Source organism: Coenobita brevimanus, chromosome 38 (assembly GCF_032717465.1).
Source record: "Coenobita brevimanus isolate Jiangsu-jjx chromosome 38, ASM3271746v2, whole genome shotgun sequence".
Classification (NCBI taxonomy): Eukaryota; Metazoa; Arthropoda; class Malacostraca; order Decapoda; family Coenobitidae; genus Coenobita; species Coenobita brevimanus.
The window spans coordinates 2,010,001-2,029,548 of record NC_136991.1 but is presented as its reverse complement, the minus strand read 5'-3'; the positions used below and the strand labels follow the sequence as shown (position 1 = coordinate 2,029,548).

The following is a 19,548-nucleotide window of genomic DNA, read 5'->3' as shown; positions in this document are numbered from 1 at the left end:
AGTGCAAAGCCAACTGAAATGGAAGGAGTTTATTAATAACAAGCGACAGGAAAGATGGGAGAAGAGAGGAAGTCAGACACAAAAAGAACGATAAAGGTGAAGGAAGTAGGCAGCATTACATCAAGTGAGTGGATGATGTCGCCACCACCTACCACCAATAATAATAATAATCATCATCATCATCATCATCATCACCACATCCAAAATATTCCAAGGACCAATGAAACGCTGTTCTTTTTATTATAATGCTACAATTTATTACTAACATTTCATTGTTAAAATAAACCAAAGACTATGAGTGGTACAATTAACGTTACAATAGAGGTGAAAGTAATAATAATAATATCAACAGAGGGAGTATCTGTTATGTTATCTGGACACTACTGCACTTAACATTACCAGAGAGAGAGAGAGAGAGAGAGAGAGAGAGAGAGAGAGAGTGATAAAATAGAATATGAGAGCAAGCAAAGAAAAATAACAAATGCAGAGAGAGAGAGAGAGAGAACATCGATAAAGTACAATATGAGCAAGTAAAACAAAGAAAAACATAAAAAAAAAAAAGTGGGAAAGTGAGACAACTATCTTTGAAAATAAAAATCCACATCAAATTAGAGAGAGAAAAAAAGCGAGTGAATGTGAGAGAGAGAGAACTATCTAATGATCTGCTCATTAAAGAGAGACTAGTAATAACACTGGCCTATTTACAAAGTGTGGATTTCTAAAAATGCCTTAATCATAACAACAGAGACGCTAAAACGAAGGTTCCTTTTAAATATTCTCAAAATTAACGTTTTTACTCGACCGACAATTACTCTAGGCCAAAGTTTTCCATTTCTAAACACCAACAAGAGGATGATTTTGAAAAGCAGGTGAATATTTTGGAAAGTAAACACATCTGCTAAGTCAAATCTGCGGTTACACTTCAAAAATAAAAACAATGATCACCCAACGACAACACTGCGGCCAAGGTTTGAAAATGGCGCCTATCTAGAATAAATGGAACTTTTCTATTTTATATCTTCACGTTCTATTACAAGAGAAACAAAGGATAAAAATGTCGAAATTAAACACTCACTCACGCACACACACACACACACACACTTCGTATTTTTTTATCACTTCTTTTTTTATATATATATTATTAACAATGTGAAAAGCTGCCCCCACTGTACAGTAGCTTGGATCTGCATTTTTTTTTTTTTTTCGTTTTTCCAAAGATTCCAAGCATTTGGGCAGGTGTGAGAGGATTGGAAAGGGTAGTTTGGGAGTATCATGGACTAAGACTATGCTACGACTGGGGTAGAAGAAAGTGGAAATGGGTAGACAGGGTCAGCCAGGTGTATATTAGTGAAGGACTAAGCTAAAGTTTAAGGGAGACGATAAATATGAGAAGCAAACAGACAAACTGGGAATTACGTACGCTGAAATGATGTAGGAGAAAATTAAAGTCTATTACGTGATAAACTATGAATAACACAATCAATAAACAAAACAATTATGAAAATATAAGACTCATAAAACAAAAATGAACTTTTAAAACTGAGGCAAAAACTGCAAAAAACTACGACGTCAGCTAATCTTTGCACCTTTACGTTCATCATATATAGTTTCTCATCTAATACTAATCAGTTCATTGTGTAGGTGAGACCTGGTATATATGCAAAGTTGGACTAATTTTGAAAAAGGAAATGAAAGAAAAAAAAAGAAATAATCCTCTAAATGATCTTGCTAATAAAACTGATAACGAATGACAAAAAAGTTGCTCCCGTACTTGCGAATTTTCGAGCTCCAAAATTTCGAATGTACTTTTCTTTTTAGTAGTTTCATTTTTTTTTCTAATACCTACAAAATACTGTACAAAGAACTTACTACAACTTATGTGGCACTAATAAAATTTTACTTGCAGCAACTGGTATAACAGTGGTATTTCAAATTGTGTTCAAAATGTTCACTAACGAGTTTGTGAATAGAAAAGTAAGAAAGCCTTCCATGATAATGCACTTAGTAATGCAGATACGGAGTGAAATTAAGGAAAACAAACTGGAATGCAAAGGAGACAGGGAGAAGGGAGAAAAAAAAAAAAAAGGCTGAAATATAGAGACGGATATGCGAATGAATGGAAAGGAGATATGATGCGGGAATGAAAAGGAAGAAAAAGTTAATGGGGAAGAAGGAAGGAAGGGTGGAAGGAAGATAATAAAGGTAGAAATAGAAAACACGAATAAGTACTGGCCTATACGAAACAGGCTGTGAAGATACAATAACAATGCTCACAATATGGCAACATCAACAACATGGCTTCCCTTAATAACGTGCCTCCTTTATTATTTCGGGCCGGGGAAAGCCACTAGCCGGCATTTTTAGCGTTTATTAATAAATTAGGGAGCACTTCTCAGGTTTATTATTTTTATTATCATTATTAGTGCATAAGCCCACAAACTGTCTCTGAATTCTTGAAAAATTAATACGTTGCCAAGTTTCGTATGTTTATTCAGCCTGGCTATGTTTAGGCTACTGGAATTTTGTTTACTGGATTTCTGTTCTTTTATTAACTTTAGTGATGGGTTTTGTGTTTTTGGTTTATTTTGGCTTTGCTTTTGTGTTTCTGGGTTGTGTCCGTTGGATAATGTCCACGACCTGCGCTTTTTCGTGGCTGCAACTTAACGTCTTCAGCTCGATGATGTATTGAGATTTATTTTTATACTTCCAGACGATTTAATTCATACTGGGGGAAAGATTTTGTAGTGGCGGGGTCAGTGTAACCTGTATCACCCCCCCCCCCAATCCGTTTGAAATCTCGTGAATTGAATAAAATTGTCTGGAGATTCCGAAAGTGGAAAACATCATTGGCGTGAAGAGGTTAAAAAAGGTTCATATATATACTAATCCCACACAGCTGATCTATACAAGCATATACTCAACAAACATCTCTAACCCAGAATATACCATACTATATTTTAGCACATATTCGTTATCAAAACTCTACATACCGGTATAAACACACCTCACTACAGTATACCTTCACAGCATACCCTCAGTATACTCACCATAATTTAGCTCCTTCACTGCCATGGCGTTTTCTCTATGGTTTTTCCTGTGCCTAGAAAATGGGTTTATTCAGCTTTCAAGGCGACTTCTGAACGTACGAGATAATTTGAATCCGTTTTAACCCTTCACTCGGATAACGTACTTTCTAGTTTAATCTTGCTAACAGGCGATTTTATGCAGTTTTGTGGAGATTTTTCGACATGGAAGGGTTACATACATCATTAACACCTTCACTGAGATTCTTTTTGAGCCGAATAAAATCGTCCGGAGAGAGCAAGGTAAACAAAACACATTCGAGTAACGAGGAAAATTCAAAACATAATTGAGGTGAAGGGTTAACGTATTCATACCCCAACGTCACTCCTAAACCGAATAAATCTTGGTGCAGCAAAATATACAAAAAACGTCAACGTACTGAACAAATTAACAAAACAAAAACATTACCAACCACAGCGCATAACATCTCGTAGCCTATGTTCGTATCTTAGTGGGAAAAAAATAAAAAAATCGATAACTATAACATACCCTGGTGGCTCTAACAACAAACAGCCCTTTTTCAAAATTTACGTGAAATACATCTTTGTTACAGATCGTAATAATTATCTATACTTCCAATTTCGCATATGCACAAAAGGGCTTGAGTTTTCATTATCAACTTATCCTTTGTCTAAACCTGCAACTTCACAGCTCTGAAAAACACACTCCCGAAAACTGCTGACATGTCCTGAAATTTACGTATATCTTTGCAAAATCTTTAAATAAAGTACGTATATGTAATTAATATCCACATAGTCACTCATAATTTACATATTACCAAAATTCTACAAGGGATCACACAGCTCTTCGAAAAAACACACTCGGATCTCAAAACCTACACTTACCTCTGAAAACAACACATATTGCTTTCAGAGCTACCATATCTCCTTCAAAACTGCCCATACCTTCTCCAGACCCACATATTCACTCCTAAATCACATATTTGGTGGTGATGTCTACATATTCATCATAATAATGGCCATCGTTGTCATGAAGTACACAGTGAGTCCAACCTTCTTCATGCTGGAGGAGTCGGCGCCGCTCTCTCCGGATACCAGAACCTGTCGAAAGTTTTGGCGGGAAATTAGAAATTGTTGGTTTTGAGAGAATTTTGGATGTATAGGGAGGGTTTGGGGATATTTTTGGGAAATGGGGATATTATTCAGAGTATTGTGGATATATTTACGGAAAATTGAGGAATGCTGAAGCCAATTTACGAAGACCTTAAGTAAAACAGACGAACCTGTACGAAGTTTTGGCGTGAAATTAGAAACGTTTTGGTTTTGTGAGAATTTTAGATATATAGGGAGGGTTTGGGGATATTTTAGGGCAATGAGGATATTATTTAGGATATTGTGAAAATATATAAAGAATACTGAAGCCAATTTACGAACACTAAGGAAAAATAGACAATTATTAAAGACGATGATGGCAACGAAGAGGAAAGGAATAAGTTGGAATATTTCGGGCCAACTGGGACTCCTGGGATATTTATCGACGCTGAGGAAATTATCTGGGATATTTTACGGATATTTTGAGATATCTGGAGGAAGTCTGGGGATATTTTTGGACATCAGGGGAAGAGGGAGGGTAAATTTGATGATACTTTGGGATATAAATACTTCAGAAGGGAGGTCTTTCTCTCAGATGAGGAAAATAGTGTGGAGGGAGTCAATAAAATAAAACGTGACAGAATTTATTAGTGAGCGTTTGTAATTTAAAGGAACAGGAGAAGTTTTGGCATAGATAAATAGATAGATAGACAGATAGATAGATAGCTCCAGGAAGTAACCACCAAAAAAATATAGAATAGTTAGGGTAGATGGAAGTTTGGACAGACAAACATACAGACAGACGGACAGATAGATAGACGGATGACAGATAGAGAAACAAAAGATAAATACACAGAGACAGAAAGACTGATAGATAGACAGAAAACAGACAGACAGACAGACACCTCACCTTCCTGTTGTTGAGGGGCTGGGGTGGCCGGAAATTGTTGATGATATTGTCACCCTCCTCGGTCATAAGGGCACGGAACGCATCAAGCTGTGGGTAAGTACACCGTAAGTAGGCTGGGAGTAAGCTAAGTACATCGTAAGTAGGTACCACGTAAGTAGGTAGGAGGCAGACTAATATGACTATCAGGTAAGTAGGAAGGGAGTACACTTTTAGATATAAGTTGGTTGTAAGTATACTAAGATAGCTGTAAGTGCCACGTACGAAGGCTGGAAGTACACGAAGTTCATTGTAAGTACCAAGTAAGTAGGCTGGAAATACACGAAGTTCATTGTAAGTACCAAGTAAGTAGGCTGGAAGTACACGAAGTTCATTGTAAGTACCAAGTAAGTAGGCTGGAAATACACGAAGTTCATTGTAAGTACCACGTAAGTGGACATGAAGGGGAAATAATACACACACACTCACACACACACACACACACACACACATCGGCTGGTGACAAGGGCTGTGTAATGTATGAATCACTCTGTATGATATAAACAAGATCGTATATAATTACTAGTATTAATTCCTTAGGGTAATAATAATAATAATAATAATAATAAATAATAATAATAATTGTAGTAGTAGTAGCAGTAGTAGTAGCAGAAGTAGTAGTGGTGGTGGTGATGGTAGTAGTAGTATGTAGCAATAGTAGTAGTAGGAGGAGTTGGAGGAGGAGGAGGAGGAGGAGGAAGGAAAAACAATAATAATAATAATAATAATAATAATAATAATAATAATAATAATAATAATAACATCAACATTAAAACACCAATATCAACTTACCTTTTCCATCCATCACAGTTCATTCAAGAGGCAACAAAAATTCGAAAAAAAAATTAAACACTTTATTACCGGATACATTTTCTTTACTAACACACTAATATATATAAATAAATTAAATACAAAAGTAAATTATATGGGCACGTAATAAATCTAGATAAATGATATAAATATGTATGAAATGAATATCTATAATTACGTATTAGTATTTGTATGTCATGTACGTATATTGTACTGGAAAATGGTCCATTCTAAATATACTCTTCCTGCTATAATTTACTACGCTGGGTGGTAACCATAACCCAACACAAGGCTGGTGGTGTAGTGGGTTATGGCGCTCCACATAATGATACCCAGGGAAGTCAGCTGGGTCCGTATTCATAAAAGGTCCTGGGATCAAGGAACTAGTCGCAAGTCGTAGGAACTGATCCCAAGTCGCAAGACTTGTTTATAAACGCTCCCACGTCCTAGAACTGGTCCTAAGACGGAGATTTTAGGTGTAGCCAGGGAGGTGACTTACGTTTAGGAATATTCCTAGGACCTGAAAATGGCTGAAGAAGAAGAAGCTCCAAGGCGTCAGCAGAGAAGTTTTCGCCCACGTAGGGACGTGTTGAATGAATGAAGTGATGCAGAACTAATAAGCTGATACCGTTTGGATCGTGCAGGAATTATTTTTGTTACTGACTTGGTACGAGATGTCCTGCAAAGTCCATCTGAGAGGAACCAGGCACTTACCCCGGAGATGAAAGTGATCATTTTATTGAGATATTTGGCCACAGGTAAAATGCAACTATGCAAGTGATGATTTGGGACCATCACAGCCTACTGTCAGCAGAGTTATCTCACAGACATTAAATGCGTTCTACAGACGTGAAATAATGTGTAGATTCTTGATGTTCCCCACAGACCCCCAAGAACTACAGAGGAAAAAAATCGAATTTATGGAGATTGCTGGCTTCCCCGGGGTGGCTAGAGCAATTGATGGGACACATGTGAGAATAATAGCCCCAAAAGAGTTTGAAGAAGAATATGTGAACAGAAAGCGGTATCATAGTATTAATGTACAAGTTGCTTTTTATGCCAAATACAAAATTCTTAACTGTTTGGCCAAGTGGCCAGGGTCAGTGCATGATACTAAGATACTCAATGAAAGCGGACTTAAAAGAATGTTTGAAAACCGCGAGGTTCCACCTGGGTGCATTCTTCTAGGAGACAGTGGATATCCCTGCAAGCCTTGGCTTCTAACTCCTTACCTCCAACCACAGCCAGGGGCTAAGCCCATTCTCGTAGGATAAGGAAGCCCCTAGCACCTCCTCCTTAGCGATATATTTTTGGTTATGGCTGGGTAATAACCTTTTTTACGTTATTTTATATACAGTATCAGACAGTTACAGACGAATTGTACGATAGTTTTCTATGCAAGGAAGAAGGAACCAAAGGCCAGAAGCCCGTAGACCGTTCCCTCCACGAAAAAACAAAACCAAGACAACAGAGAGCCAAATACAAGATGCGTTCATTTCGAGATACCTGGACACACTGCGTTTGAAAGACTGGAGGTCATAGGTAATAGGAAACACAGACAGAGGGAGACAGTTCCAGAGTTGACCTGTTGCATACATGAAGGACTAGGAGTAACGGTTAACTCTTGCATTAGAGAGTTGGACAGAAAAGGGATGAGAGTTTGCTGCTAGACAGGTGCTACATTGCCCGCCGTAGTGGTGGAGGGATGCAAGCAGACGGTTCAGAGGAGTAGTGACCATTGAAGCAGCGACAGAAAAAAGACAGAGAGGCAACAGTGCGGCGAAGAGACAGAGGTTGAAGGGAGCCAGTAAGAGGAAGAGAGTTGATGAGACGAAAAGCCTTTGACTCCACCTTTTGAGTTAGATAGATGGGAAAAATTAATGGCAGATAGATAGACTGAGAATATACAACCGATAGATAGTTAGATAAATTCAGAGCCTTATATGGGGTGGGGTGCAGGCGGTGTGGGTGGTGTGGTGTAGTGGTTTGCGGACCCTCACGGAGCGGTTGGCGATGGGCTGCAGGGGGCGGTAGTTGTTGACAAGGAGAGTCGTTTGGTCCTCGTGCAGCTCCCGGAACGCCGACAGCTGCGGGGAGAGGTCAAGGATCATTACGGGGGTCATGTGGGGTCACTTGGGCATGAGGTAAAAAAAAAAGTAATAATAATAATAACTAATGGACTGATTGATTGATGGACTTACTGATAGATGGAAAGATAGATAGATATAGAGACAGACAGACAGACAGATAGATAAAGAGATATACAGATACATGGATAGATAGTTCGCGTTAGAAATAGATAGACAGATACACTGATAGATATATAGATAGATAGATGATAGACAGACAGGAGGGAAGACAGAAAGATAGATAGTTAGAAAGATAAGTGGTAAAGTTTGAGAGAAAGAAATACTGCTGACAGAAGGATGGATATTTAGGCTGATACACAGATAGACTGACAGATAGGTAGGTAGGTAGGTAGGTTCGTAGTGCAGGTAGGCAGGTAGTGTAGGAAGGTGGGCAGCAGGTGGGTAGGTATGTAGATAGGTAGGTAAGTGGGCCGCAAGTGGGTAGGTAGGTAGGTAGGTATGTAGGTAGTGTAGGTAGGTTGGTGGAGGTAAGTAGGTAGGTAGATAGGTAGGTGGGCAGCAGGTAGGTATGTAGGTAGTGTAAGTAGGTAGGCAGGTCGTACATTCCATTCTTCACCTCTATTCTCTCCTTCAACTAGTTTCTCTCCCCCCTCCCTCCCCCCCTCTCTCTCTCTGCATCCCATTCCTTCATCTATTCTCTCCTTCCACCAGTCTCTCTCTCTCGGCCCTGATGGCACTCAGGGATATTGACACTTATGGCAGGAATGCTTAAGGTTGAATTCTGAGCGAGTGCTGGCGTGGAAGGAAGGAAGGAAGGAAGGAAGGAGGGGAACGGGGGACGGAAGGAGGGAGAGAAGGAATGGAGGAAGGATGGAGGGAAGGAAGGTAAGAAAGAATGAAGGAGAGACGGAAAGAGAAGAAAGTGAGGGACAAGGCGAGAAAAGAAGGAAAGAAGGAGGGAAGGGAGGGAGCGAGGGAGGAAAAACATGAAGAAGAAGGGGGAAGAAACAAAGGCTGAACGAAGAACTACAAGAAAAAACGAAATAGTAAAAAAACAATATCTACAAAATTAATAAATCTACCAATAAAATAAAAAAATAATAAAAGAAAAATAATAAAAAAATCTACGGGCCTACACATCTTGTTTTCGTGTGACGTCAAATTCTCGACTATGAAGTTAATTAAATCCGGGTTGTTTAGCAGAGACCACCAGGCGAGGCAGCGTGAGGCGGGAATATTGGGAGAGAGAGAGAGAGAGAGAGAGAGAGAGAGAGAGAGAGAGAGAGAGAGGCAGGAAGGACTGAAGAGAAAGTAGGAACACGGTAGGGAGGAAAAGTGAGGTATATGATCATCATCATCAGTATCATCACCTATTATTTAAATCAGATGCCTATTATTATTTAGCATCACAAAAGACACACAAGATAAATATTCAAACATCAGTTAATAAGGTAAAAATAATTAAGGATAGCAATAAAACCTCTACCCACGCAATTATATTAGTCAGCTATTAATCTAGACTAATTAGTGAATAAAGACAACTAAGGAGAAGTTAGAAAATTACATAAGATTACGAGATGCAGGACTGATAGGAAAGATGCAAGATTCACGTCTCTATCCACTCCCTTCAGTAACCATTTTCACTTTATTTTCTTTTTTCTCTCTTCATTCTTCTTATTTTTGAAAGAACAAAATACATGGGAATATTCTGTAATCTCCTCTCCTTGTAATTCTTGCCTAAACAAATCTTAGTCATGACAGAGAATTGATAGAAAGTTTATGTGAATCTACCGCCAGACCATCACAGAAAAACGTAAACAAGATGAGGAAAAGGGAGGGGATGCGTCAAATATACAGCCAAAACTCGTGCAAAAATACGAAAAAAGGCAAGATACATCAAGCAAATATATACATCAAAGCCAAATCATGCAAAAAGGCATAACATTAAGCCAAATTTAGCTAGAAAACATGCACAAATGGGTTTCATGCGAATTTCATGAAAGAAAACGTTTGTTTTGGGGGGGTAAAAATTTCATGGGTAACTTGGGTAGACCAGTCAAGTATAGTCATGCTTCGGTACGGTCCTGCATTTTACCGTATTGATCGTATTTATGCAAGAGTCTGCTGTTTGCGTTAGTTTACCTTGTAGGAGACTATACATACCTTTATTTGAGGGCGTGTTGAGTTCCTTTTCTTCACCAGTTTAGTGTTTATATCGGTTTCCGTCGTGCTCAATCGGGTTGGTTTGAATCCTCTGTTTTCTTCTTCCGTCAGTTTGTCCTTTCTCTGCAGCTCCGTATCTAGTTTGGTCTTCCTGCTGTCTTGAAAATAATCTACTTTTTTTTTTTTAACTAACGTCTCCATTATGTCTGTCTTTACTTATTTTTTCTTTAATCCTTGTACAATTTTGCGTGTTTTGGTTACGTTTTCTTTTTGCTGTTCTGTTAGCTATAACAAAAGTTACCTTCGTGGTCTTGGTTTTCGTTTCTCATATATTTCAATCGTGTGTGTGTGTGTGTGTGTGTGTGTGTGTGTGTGTGTGTGTGTGTAAGCTGTCCTTTAACTGGCTTTTTATGTGTTATTCTGACTTATTTTCACGCGGTTTTTCGACAAAGTTAACCCTACCGTAAACACTATTCCTTGTGCAAATATTCTCTTCGTCATTGTCTCTCCGCCATTACTCCGTCGTCTGCTTGTCTGTCGAGATATTCCCCATCTTGTCACCCCCACCACCACCACAACTACCACCAGAAGCGACACACTACCACACCACACCACACTATACCAGTCTATCACACTACACATAAAAAGACTACACCACACCACACTATTCCAGTCCACCACACCACACCACATTATCACAACACACCACAATTTACCACACATCAAACTACCGCTTCACACCGCACCACACCACACTATACCAGCCCACATTACACCACATCACTGCCACACCACACAATCAATTTAAACCACACACACACACACACACACACACACACACACACACACACACACACACACACTGAAGACAATCAATTTAAACCACACACACACACACACACACACTGAAGACAATCAACCTAAACCACACACACACACACACACACACACACACACACACACACTGAAGACAATCAATTTAAACCACACACACACGCACACACACTGAAGACAATCAACCTAAACCACACACACACACACACACACACACACACACACACACACACTGAAGACAATCAATTTAAACCACACACACACGCACACACACTGAAGACAATCAACCTAAACCACACACACACACTGAAGACAATCAATTTAAACCACACACACACGCACACACACTGAAGACAATCAATTTAAACCACACACACACGCACACACACTGAAGACAATCAATTTAAACCACACACACACACACACACACACACACACACACACACACACACTGAAGACAATCAACCTAAACCACACACACAAACACAGAAACCCTCCAAAAAAAACAAGAAAAACAGAAGAACCCACACACTACACAGAAAACCACACCACAGACAGACAGACAGACAGAAAAAAAAAAATAGATATAAATAGATACCCCAAAGACACCACAAGTTAGAGACAGGGTTAACAAAAAGAAAAAATAAGAAAGAAAATAATAACTAACATTAATTCTAACTAATCTAGGAATTATTTCTTCTAGTATTATCTAAATTTAATTCCCTTCAGTCCCAGATCATCCTGTTTTTTTTTATTTTTTTTGACTAATTATTTTTTTAGGAAGAAATCGTCGGGCTGAAAGGGTAACGATGATTCTGGAAATAACAGGGTTAGTTTATAGGGATTTTAGGTGTCACTCACTCACTCTCTCTCTCTATGAAGAGGAGAGGTTAACATATTGACAGGTTATATAAATAATGCATATAAGTACTTTCTCTCTCTCTCTCTCTCTCTCTCTCTCTCTCTCTCTCCCCTGCCTTCTGTACTGCCTCTCCTTTCTTCCATACCTGCGTTTCCTTCTCTCTCTCTCTTTCTCTCTCTCCCCTGCCTTCTCTACTGTCTTTCCTTATATTCTGTACCTGTGTTTCCTTCTCTCTCTCTCTCTTTCTCTCTCTTCCCTGCCTTCTCTACTGTCTTTCCTTTATTCCATACCCGTGTTACCTTCTCTCTCTCTCTCTCTCTCTCTCTCTCTCTCTCTCTCTCTCACCTGGCGGTCAGAGATGGAAATAGCATCGGCGAAGACTGTCCACGTAACCACCTCATTACAGGTCGGGGTTGTTAGTGAGCCCTCGTACCGGTAGAATTTGTCCAGTTTGTCAGGAAGGAAGGCCTGGAGGGGATAGTTGGCCTCCACCTCAGCGTAACGACCTGGAACGAGGTGATTAGGTCGTTAGATTGGGTTAGGCTGGGTCAAAAGGGGTTGGGTTGATTTGGGTTTGGTTGGGGTAGGTTAGGTTTGGTTTGGGTTGTGGTGGGTTGGGTTGGGTATATTTAGTTTGGGTTAGGTTTGGTTTGGTTTGGTTTGGTTGGGTAGGGTAGAGTAGAGTAGGGTAGGGTAGGGTAGGGCAGGGTTGGGTACGGTAGGGTAGGGTAGGGTACGGTTGCGTTGGGTAGGATGGGTTGGGTTGGGTAAGGTAGGGGTGGGTTGGGTTGGGTTGGGTTGGTTTGTCCCACTGTTTTAAATCATCTTTCCCTCTCTCCATCACCCTCCCACATCCCCCCACACACCCATCCATCCACTCACCCACTCATCTATCCATCCATTCATCCAACCCACCAAAACTCTCTCACATCCACCCAAATCTAACCAATCACTCATCCACACTATCCTCCCTCCCACCCACCTTTCTAAACCATCTTTCCCTCTCTCCCACGCCCCACACAAGTCCAACGCTAATCTCGGCCCTCTCACCACGCCCTCTCCAGCCCCCCCCACGCCCTCCCACTCACGCCCACATATACCCACACCCACCCACCACCTTCATATCCACCTAAATTCCCTCCCACACCCTTCCATCCATCAATCTATCCATCCCTCATCCTCCCCAAAATAAAAATCTACTGAATCACTTGTCCACACTCCCGCCCAACCTTCTATCTCCTCTTGCCCTTTCTCCCACCCACTCCCACCCCTTATCACGCCCACCCACGACCTTCATATACACCTAAACTCCCTCCCACACTCTTCCAACCATCAATCTATCCATCTCTCATCCTACCACAAACAAATCTACATAATCACTCGTCCACACTCCATCCCACCCTTCTATATCCTCTTCCCCCCTCTCCCACCCACTCCCACGCTCTCCCACCCAATTCCACGCCCCCCCATGCCCACGCCCACACCCACCGGCCTGTGTGATGTTCCTGAGGGCGGTGGCGAGGGGCGTGAAGGCGGGGTTGTCGTTGTCTGAGGTCTGCAGCAACACACCAAGCACAGCCAGACCGTCAGCCCTCTTCACAGCCTCCCCGAGACTCCCGTACTGCGCCTTGTAGTGCACCAGGTGGAGCTCCATTGGGTACCTGTGGAGTGAGGCAGGGTTAGGCAGGGTTAGGTAGGTCAGGCAGAGTTAGGAATTTGAGGAAGGGTTTGGCAAGGTTAGGCTGCGGTGAGACAGGGTTAATTAGCTGTGAAATAGGGTCAATAAGGTTGAGGCAGGGTTAGCAGGGGTGAGGCAAGGTGAGGCGCGGGTTAGGCAGGGTTAGTCAGGTTGAGGCAGGGTTAGTTGTGGTTACGCAGGGTGAACAGGGGTTAGGCAGGGTTAATGTGGTTAGGAAGGGTTAGTTAAGTTAGGCAGGGTGAGGCTTAGGTTATGCAGGGTGAGGCTGGAGTCAGGCAGGGGTACAGGCAGGGTTAGGCTGTGATAGGGTAAAGGTGAGGAAGGATGAGACAGGTAGGGCAAGGCCAGGGTAAGGGTGAGGTGGGGAGAGGTAGCGTGAAGCAAAGGTAAGCCAGGGTAAGGCAGGGAGGGTCAGGGTGAAGCACAATGAAGCAAGAGTGAGGCAGAACGAAGCAAGGGCGAGGCAGGGCGAGGCAGAGACAGGGTGTAAAGTTTCTCCCCATCGGAAACACATTGCTTTTGGCGGCTATATCGGGCTTAAAGCTGGCTCTGTATATATCTGGCTCTGTATATATCTGGCTGTATCCCTCACTATCTCTTTCTGTATCTCTAAAAGCACATATATTACACACACACACACACACACACACACACACATACACACACACACACACACACACACACACACACACAGAGCAACTACCCTTCCCTGACTTGAACAAATACACAAAACATGACACAAATAACTACAAAAATATAACACACAGACACACACACACGGCAAGTACCCTTCCCTAACTTACACACATCCAGCAAACACTACACAAACAACTACAAAATATAACTAAGCCTACAATCACCACTTCCTGACTCACCTTACCTAACCCAACCCACCTTATTCCTAACCAAACCAAACCCAACCTAGCCAAACCTATCCTAACAGTACCCAACCCAACCCTAACTTATTCTAACCTAACTTGACCTACGACAACCTAACCCAACCCACGTTAACATAACCCAACCCACCCTAACCTAACCTAATACACCCTAATCTAACCTAACAAACCCTAACCTAACCTAACACACCCTAACCTGACCTGACCTAACCTAACTCATCTCTAAATCGTCCCATAACTGACCTAACTCCGTCGATGGTGTGTTCAGAGCCGAGTGAGGAGTCAGCGCCCCAGTGGAAGTGAAACTGTTCGAAGATGTACTCTCCCTTCAGTCCCCCGTCCTTCACCCTGGGGGCAGCACGGGCGTCCATCTCTACCTGGGCTGCAAGGGGAGGAGGGGGAGTTAGTGGGGAGACACGTATCATCATTGTACGCATGGTCTACAAACGCCTATGTCACTGAGTTACTGAATTAAGGAATACTCTCTTCATCTCATTTTTAGAGTCTTTATTATTCACAATTATAAGTTTTGAGATATAATGAAGAAAGTCCAGGGGGATCTTAAGGGTTTGTAGAGAGAGAATGGAGTAAAAAAGACTGGGAATCACTCACCTGTCACAATCACCATTATCATCATCATCATCATCAAACAAAACCATACTTCCCACTGTAACCCAAAGCCATCAACATCCCCAAACACATATCTCCCTATCATCATCATCATTACCATCATCATCACCACCAAAACCATCATCATCATTATTATCCGCTTCCTCCTCCTCCCCGCCATCACCACAACCACCATCATCATCACCATCCTCTTCCTCCGTCTCCTCACCACCACCACCACCACCACCATCATCATCCTCTTGCTCCTCCCCACCATCACCACAACCACCATCATCAACACCATCCTCTTCCTCCTTCTCCTCACCACCACCATCCTCTTCCTCCTTCTCCTCACCACCACCATCCTCTTCCTCACTGTCACCACCACCACCACCACTACCATCCTCATCCTCCTCACCACCACTATCCTCGTCCTCCTCACCACCACCACGTACCAGAGTGTCCGTTGTTCTTGATCCTCATGGACGTGGGGGCCTCATCGTAGTTCTTGAAGCTGAGTGGCCGCCAGTACTCCGTCTTCACGTTGCCCGTCTCGATGTTGATGGGACTCTGGCGACGACCCGCACATGTCCGGAACGTCGAACCCCAGTGGCTTGGACCTGGCGAGATAAGGGGTGATAAGGGGTGATAAGGAGAGATAAGGGATGATAAGGGGTGATAAGGGGTGATATGGAGAGATAAGGGGTGATATGGAGAGATAAGGGGTGATAAGGAGAGATAAGGGATGATAAGGGGTGATAAGGGGAGATAAGGGATGATAAGGAGAGATAAGAGTTGATAAGGAGAGATAAGATGAGGTAAGAAAAGATAAGGGGGGGAAGGAGAGACAGGGTTATATGGAGAAATGATGAGAGATACAGACAGAGACATAAGGGAGGAGAAAGATATGAGGAAAGATAGGCAAAGATAAGGAAAAATAAGAAGGTAAAAGGAGAGATGAGGAGATATGGAGAGATAAGGGAATATAAGGAGAAAGAAAAAGACATAAGGACCCCCAGTGGCTTGGACCTGGAGAGATAAGGGAAGATAAGGAGAGATAAGGTGAGAGAGAGATAAGGAGAGCTGTGGAGGGATAAGGAGAGATAAAGACATAAAGAGAAATAGGGAGAGATAAGAGTAGGTAAGGAGATAAAAGAGATAAGAAGGGGTATGGAGATAATGAGTGAGAATAGAGAATGAGAGATAAGGAGAGAGAATGAGAGATAAGGGGAGATAAGACAATTGAAGATAAAATAAAAAGTTATATAAGTTATTTTTAATATTATGTAAAAATAACTGGAGACGTTAATATCTTCCTCAGTAATAGCCTTGTGTGTGTGTGTGTGTGTGTACATTTCAAAACTACTTGAGTGGAGCTGAAGGCTTCGCAATTCCTTTTCTCTAGCGATTAATCCTAAAAATCCTCCTCCAAAATTTTATATCCCATTCATCCAACCTACCATGGCAAATATATATATATATATATATATATATATATATATATATATATATATATATATATATATATATATGGGATACAAGAAAAATAAAATGGTGGAAAACAGACCACAAAAGGGAAAGTGTTAGGGAATGTAAAATGAATCGCAAGAGACTGTGTTAGGGGATAATGTTAATCTTACCGTGCTGTCCAGTGTAAGACCAATGGGCGCCACCAGCTGCCAACACATCTGTGGGAGAGAAAGAGGGGTTAGGCCAAGGGTGGTGGTGGTGGTGGTGGTGGTGGTGATGATGATGATGATTATGATGATGATGCAAAATTTTAATAACAGCTGCAAGTACAAAGACGATGATGATGATAATAATAATGATAATAAGTACCATGACGTCTCTCTCTCTCTCTCTCTCTCCCCAAGTCTCCTACCTTTTAAATTATCTAGCCTCCTTTCTCTTCTTCCTCTACCCTTCCCTCCTCCCTCCCTTCTTCCTTCCCTCCCTCCCTCCCTCCCCGTTGGAATAGCCTTGTAATCATATTTTGGTCAACGTCTGCCCAAAAGTTACCTCCCCTCCTTCAATTCCTCCTTCCTTCATCCCTCCTTCTCTCCTTCCTTCATCCCTCCTTCTCTCACACCTGCTTTCACATTTTCTTCTCTCACGTCTTCCTTCATCCCTCCTTCTCTCATTCCTTCCTTCATCCCTCCTTCTCTCATTCCTTCCTTCATCCCTCCTTCTCTCGCTCCTTCCTTCATCCCTCCTTATTCTCTTATTCCGTCTTTTATTTTCTTCGTCCCTCTTCCTCCTTCTTTATCTCCTTCCTTCGGTATTGTCCTTCTCTCTCTCTCTCTCTCTCTCTCTACGTATGCACCTGTCCATCTACCTACCTACTTACCTACCTACCTACATAACATACATTCACATACCAATCTCCCCCCCCCTCTCTCTCTCTCACTCTCTCTCTCTCTCCTTACCTACCTACCTACCTACATAACATACATTCACATACCAATCTCCCCCCCCCTCTCTCTCTCTCACTCTCTCTCTCTCCTTACCTACCTACCTACCTACATAACATACATTCACATACCAATCTCTCCCCCCCCCTCTCTCTCTCTCTCTCTCTCCTGCTCAAAAACCATCTATTTACACTCGGGCGACCGCCAGACAAATTGACAAGAATATCCTATCAAGACTCTCTCTCTCTCACTCTCTCTCTCTCTCCATCGTAAAGAGGTAGGTAGGTAGAGAAGCAGGTAGTATGGTAAGCAGGTAGGTAGGTAGATAGGTAGGTAGGTAGGTAGATAGGTAGATAGGTAGGTAGATAGGTAGGTAGGTAGGTAGATAGGTAGGTAGGTAGGTAAGTAGGTAGGTAGGTAGGTAAGTAGGTAGGTAGGTAGGTAAGTAGGTAGGTAGGTAGGTAGGATGGGAAAGAAAGATGGAGGGAAGGAAGGAAGGAAGGAAGGAAAGGAGGGAGGGAGAGAAAGTGGAGGAAAGACTTGGCTACATCTTGTCACAATTTGCTGAGAGAGAGAGAGAGAGAGAGAGAGAGAGAGAGAGAGAGAGAGAGAGAGAGAGAGAGAGAGAGAGGGAGAGGGGAAGGGGGAGAGGGAGGGAGAGAGAGAGAGAGAGAGAGAGAGAGAATCTTGATTTTATCTATTTAACTATTTTCCTATCTACTGTATTCTATTTATCTATCTATCTATCTTTCCATCTATCTATATATCTATCTGTCAGCCTGTATTTACTCCCCCCCCCTCTCTCTCTCTCTCTCTCTCAGGACAGTCACGTCTAACCACTTTTCAGTCCAAATTTTCTCACTCTTTCCCTTGGGTCAACCACAACTACTACCACAACTACCACCATTACCACACCTACCACAACCACTACCCCAACTACCACAGATACTATACTTACTACCACTACAACACCAAGCTACCACAACTGCATCAACTACCACAAAAACCACCACTACCACAACTACTACTATTATTAGGCTACTACCACTATCATCAGCTGGACCATATTTACTACTACTACCACCACAACTACCAAAACTACCATCACCACAATAACCATAACTACCACTACTACTTACCATAACCAACACCACCACTACTACTACTACTGCTACTACCACTATTACTACCACTACTATTACATTTCCTTTATTTTCCCCTCCCTCCTGCCCCCCTCTCTTCTCTTTCCTCCCCTCCCTCTCTCTTTTTCCCATCCTCCTCTCTCTCCCCTTCCCTCCCCTCCCCTTCTGCTCCCTCCCAGCAACACTCCTTTCCCTCCCTCCCTTCTCCCTTCTTTCCTCTCCCCCTCCCTCTCCTCTCCCTCCCTCCCTTATCCCTTGTTTCCTCCCCACCTCCTTCCCTCCCTCCCTCCTTCTCCCCACCATAACACAATTACCTCCCCTTTTCTCTCTCCTCCCCCTCCCCTCCCCTCCCTCCCCCATAATACTATAGCTATGGCAGTTTAAATTTCCAGTTCCAATTGAAGGAGGGGGATATTACCTCCCTCCCTCCCTCTCTCTCTCTCTCTCTCATGAAGAAAGTAAGGCCTCTGTCATCTCTCCCTCTCTCTCAGGGGAAGGAAAGAAGGAGGGAGAAACAGGGGGAGGGAGGAGAGAAGGAAATAATGAGAGAGAGAGAGAGAGAGAGAGAGAGAGAGAGAGAGAGAGAGAGAGAGAGAGAGAGAGAGAGAAGGATGGAGGGAGAGAGAAGAGGGTAAGGAATCGAAGAGGAAAGATGATGGAGGGAAGGAAGGAGGAAAGAAGTAAGAAAATGTAAGAAAATGAAGGAAACAATGAAGGAATGAAGTAAGTAAGGAATGCAGGCAGGAAAGGAAGGAAGGAAGGAAGGAAAGAAGGAGGAAGTAAACAGGAAGGAAGAATATCGAGACGGAAGATGGAAAAAGATGGTTAGAGGGAGAATGAATGAATGAATGAATGAATGAAGGAATGAAGGAAGGAAGGAGGGAAGTAAGGACTGAAGGAAGATGAAGGAGGGAAGGAGGGCAGAGGTCTGGCTGCCCCGCCTCTTCTAT

At 42.2% G+C, this 19,548-nt stretch overlaps 1 protein-coding gene across 1 annotated transcript in view; it reads right to left on the bottom strand.

Moving 5' to 3' along the window:
• Positions 1-251: 251 nt before the first annotated feature.
• LOC145396517 (carbonic anhydrase 2-like) overlaps positions 252-19,548 on the bottom strand; it is a 164,398-nt gene continuing 145,101 nt past the window's right edge. The window contains exons 2-8 of the mRNA XM_080269887.1: positions 16,686-16,733; positions 15,501-15,665; positions 14,680-14,818; positions 13,330-13,502; positions 12,187-12,347; positions 5,047-5,133; positions 252-4,145 (exon numbers count right to left, since the gene is read on the bottom strand). Coding sequence (XP_080126013.1) covers positions 4,041-4,145; positions 5,047-5,133; positions 12,187-12,347; positions 13,330-13,502; positions 14,680-14,818; positions 15,501-15,665; positions 16,686-16,733 — 878 coding nt within the window. The 3' untranslated portion in view covers positions 252-4,040. The remainder of the gene's footprint in view (positions 4,146-5,046; positions 5,134-12,186; positions 12,348-13,329; positions 13,503-14,679; positions 14,819-15,500; positions 15,666-16,685; positions 16,734-19,548) is intronic.